This window comes from Atta cephalotes (assembly GCF_000143395.1).
Source record: "Atta cephalotes unplaced genomic scaffold scaffold00036, whole genome shotgun sequence".
In the NCBI taxonomy this organism is placed as follows: domain Eukaryota; kingdom Metazoa; phylum Arthropoda; class Insecta; order Hymenoptera; family Formicidae; genus Atta; species Atta cephalotes.
In genome coordinates, this window is record NW_012130100.1 from 2,191,452 (window position 1) to 2,195,188 (window position 3,737).

Sequence of the window (3,737 nt, forward strand, 5' to 3'; positions counted from 1 at the left end):
AATAAGATGATCTCGTCTCACTCAACAAACCTGAAATGCATTAATGACCTTTCCCAGCTTAATGTCCTATTCCACTGTAATATCCATAAGAGCATCAGCAGTAGTCCAAGTAAAAGAAGGTAAGAGCAAATCTAATTCTTAGTGACGTTATCAAATGTCTGCACAATTTAAACTGGTACAGCACCACTCTGATTTTCTTCATAAAGGCTTTTACGTGTTTATTCTACGATAAATTGTTAAATATTACAATCCCCAGATACTTAATCTCCGAAATAAATAAAACAGGCAATCATGCTATTCAGCAGTGCATCAAAGTCAATAGCGTGCCGCCCACAATGATGGCTTGTGCTTTAACCTCATTTAATAGAAGCTCGTTTTCAATAATCCAATCAACTATATATTCTATATCACCATTTATTCTTTCAATGATTTCCTAGCTTGCTTGCTCACAATCCAGATATACAATATAATCAAGTTATCGACGTAAAAATTGTATCTGTAATTCCTGAGAGTGCTCCTGAAGTCCGACAGATATAAACTGAAAAGTACAGGCCAAGAACTGAATTCTGCGAGTCTCCAACCGAGACAGCAGGGACAGATACAAAACTACTTCCCCTATCTCTGACCATCTATGTCCTGTTTGTGTGGCATGCAATCCATGTTAGTACCGAATGAGAAATAGTGCATACCTTTGAGCTTCTCTATTAAAATTTCATGGTACACTCTATTACAAGCTTTTGAAAAATCAAACAAGACACAAGCATCTGCGGCATATCTGATATCGTACTAAAAAAAAGTTTTTGACAAAAGAACAAAGACAAGTTTTTGTAGAATGAATCTTTCTGTAGCCAGCCTGACGTGGATTCAATAAATCAGACTTCTCCAGGGAGGAGCAAATTTGTTCACATGCAATTCTTTCAAGTGACTTCGACAATGTCGGGAGTATCGAGATCAGTCTACGGTCCATAACAGATGCAGAATTTTTTATCTTAGAGATAGAATATACTACCGCAGACTTCTCTCCACTAAATAAGAAAGATTCCATGCATAAATGAATAGTTGAAAATGTGTTCAAGAATAAGCAGAACATAAGGTGCAACAAGTTTCAATAACTTAGAAGAAATACCATCGGAGCTAACCGCATTAGATTTCACCGACTGCTTTATCAATGTCCTTTGTAGTAATATGATTCCAGTAAAATAGCTTGCAAGCAGTTTCGAAGATATCTATTTTTTCAATAGATTTCTCAGTCAACGACGACCAATCAAAACTACGCACTTTCGAAAGACTTTCTCATTTAAAATTCCAACACATTACAACTCGATCAAAGCATCGTTGTCTTAATCCTGTATTTGACATACATATTAAGTCGTGAGCAGAAAGAAATGTCACGCCATACTGACCAAAATCAATCATTTTCGTACTCATCGACATACAGAACTCGAGCAAAGTACTGGAGTCTCTCAAATGATGTGTTGCCCCGTATGGTACACAGTATAAATTTGCTAAGTCAATTGATGAAATTTTTTAACTGCATACTATCGTATATGTCAATGAGCATATCCATATTGAAATCACCGAAAATGGAGTACCTGTAATTAACTTGGAGATCCAGAAATTAATTTTGAAATTCATAGAGATACTCTGTATTAGGAGGTCTGTATACTATGCCAAGCAGAAAATTAGATGCAGACTCGAAACAAATTTCAGTAATAAAAAATTCAGGCCTTCCTCATATATATATATATATAAAACATATAATTAACAGAAATATACATATATAATAACAGAAATTATTATCCAAAATCTTAACGACGTCGCTGATAATCATTTGAAGGTCTCTCTCTTTCACACACCACACGCATACACACACATACACACACACACACACACACACACACACACACGCGCGCGCGCATACACATATATATGTGTGTGACCTTCAAATCATTATCAGCGACGTATTTTGGGTAATAATTTCTGTTTCAATTTCATCTAGTATCATTTCAGCAGGCATTCCATGGACAATAATTGGAGGATATATTTTTATATTCTCCAATACCTTAAGCCCGGTCTTCGCAAGTTCCGACTTAAGTTTTGCTAGATCTGGTTTATTTGCCTCGATCCTTATACCTTTATTCGGCGCATACACGATTTTATTTACTTTCAAAGCACATTTTGCCTGTTTAAGTACATCGAGTACAATTCTTCTTATGTCTTGTGAAAATGCAAATTTATTAGCATGCTTCTCTTCAGGCACCACAAAAAAAGCTAGTAAACTTCAACGTCGACCCGCGAGACATACATATCTTAAATGGAAGAGATTTTACCGCGGATGCGTACGAAAAAAGAACAAACTCGTTTGCCCGTGCAAACACTATCGAATCTGATGACCGATCAGATCTCCTTTCTCATGTGCAATTAAAACTTTTTGAAATACTCTTTCAATGCCAACATTTAATCCAATGAATTTCATCCAACAAATTGACAAGGATTATAGACACACCTCCATCCCTGCAAGCACGTAGCGTAGTATCAACCTAATCTCTCCTCTCCTTGCTAGTTAAAATAATCCTACTGGCCCACTCACAATGTCTATCGACCGTTGCTTTATGTGCATTCATTCTACAAGCATTAATAAAATCAAACGAACTTTCTGATAAAATATTTGATACACTAGGCCATTTGCTAAGACCGCGTTCTGGCCTAAATCACTCTCACTATCGCCATCCATCGATAATGCAGAAATTGACCACTCCTTTATTCATCCACGATAAGATTCACAAGCTTACGCATGCATAGGCTTACAGCAAAACAGGCAGGCCGTTTCCAGAAACATTTCTCAGCAATTCACGAAAGAGCAGAAATAAAAAATCCTTCCCAGAGCCACAAAAACACAAAAAATCCAAGTCTTACATACAACAGAAAGTCAAGCAGAAAGAGTACTCGACTAATCCTGAAGAAAAAAGCTCGCAAGGCAGCAATCAGCAAAAAGATAGTCTCAAATGATAGAGCAACAGACAACATGTACATGTATACGGTAGGTAGGTAGGGGGGGGAGGGGGAGATAGGTAGGTGAATAGGTAGGTAAGTGAATAGGTGGATAGGTAGGTAAGTAGGATAGATGGGTAGATAGGTCGGTGGTTGAGTACGTAGGTATGTAGGTGGGTAGGTGAGTAAGTAGGTGAGTAGGTAGGTGGGTAGTGAGAGAGAGAGGGGGGGAGAAAGAGAGAGAAAGAGAGAAAAAGGGAGAAAGAGAGAGAGAAAGAGAGAGGATAAAAGTGTGAAGGGCGAGAAATATTTTGGCTTATATATTAAGGCTAAATATACTAATACACATTGAAACAATCTGAAACTTTTGCGCGGATTAACTCGTCGGATTTGGTGATATCGGTTCGGAACGCAAAAGAGGTTCGAACGGAAAGGAGATATGGCACATAGGAAGAGTACGGTTTTGATGTTAATAAAACTTTTAATATTAGATGTACAACTTTACTTCCGCCGTTTTTTTCCGAAATTCGAGGCTTTATTGTAAAAAACTGGTTATACATTTATGATTCAAAGTCCATCGCTGGCCACTACTTTCTCCCATCTTTCGGGTAGCGTACGAATCACGCTTCGAAAAAACTGGTCATCTTTTGAGGCTATCCACGAATCGATCCAATTTTTTACTTCTTCGTAAGACCGGAAGTGCTGGTCAGCCAGGCCGTATGCCATTGATCGAAACAAGTGATAGT

The 3,737-nt window shown here is 37.7% G+C and overlaps 1 protein-coding gene across 1 annotated transcript in view; it reads right to left on the bottom strand.

Moving 5' to 3' along the window:
• Positions 1 to 615: 615 nt before the first annotated feature.
• Positions 616 to 3,737, bottom strand: part of LOC105621712 — a 17,425-nt gene continuing 14,303 nt past the window's right edge. Inside the window, 2 exon segments of the mRNA XM_012203172.1 lie at positions 616 to 786; positions 2,063 to 2,182. Of these exon segments, the coding sequence (XP_012058562.1) occupies positions 616 to 786; positions 2,063 to 2,182 (291 nt within the window).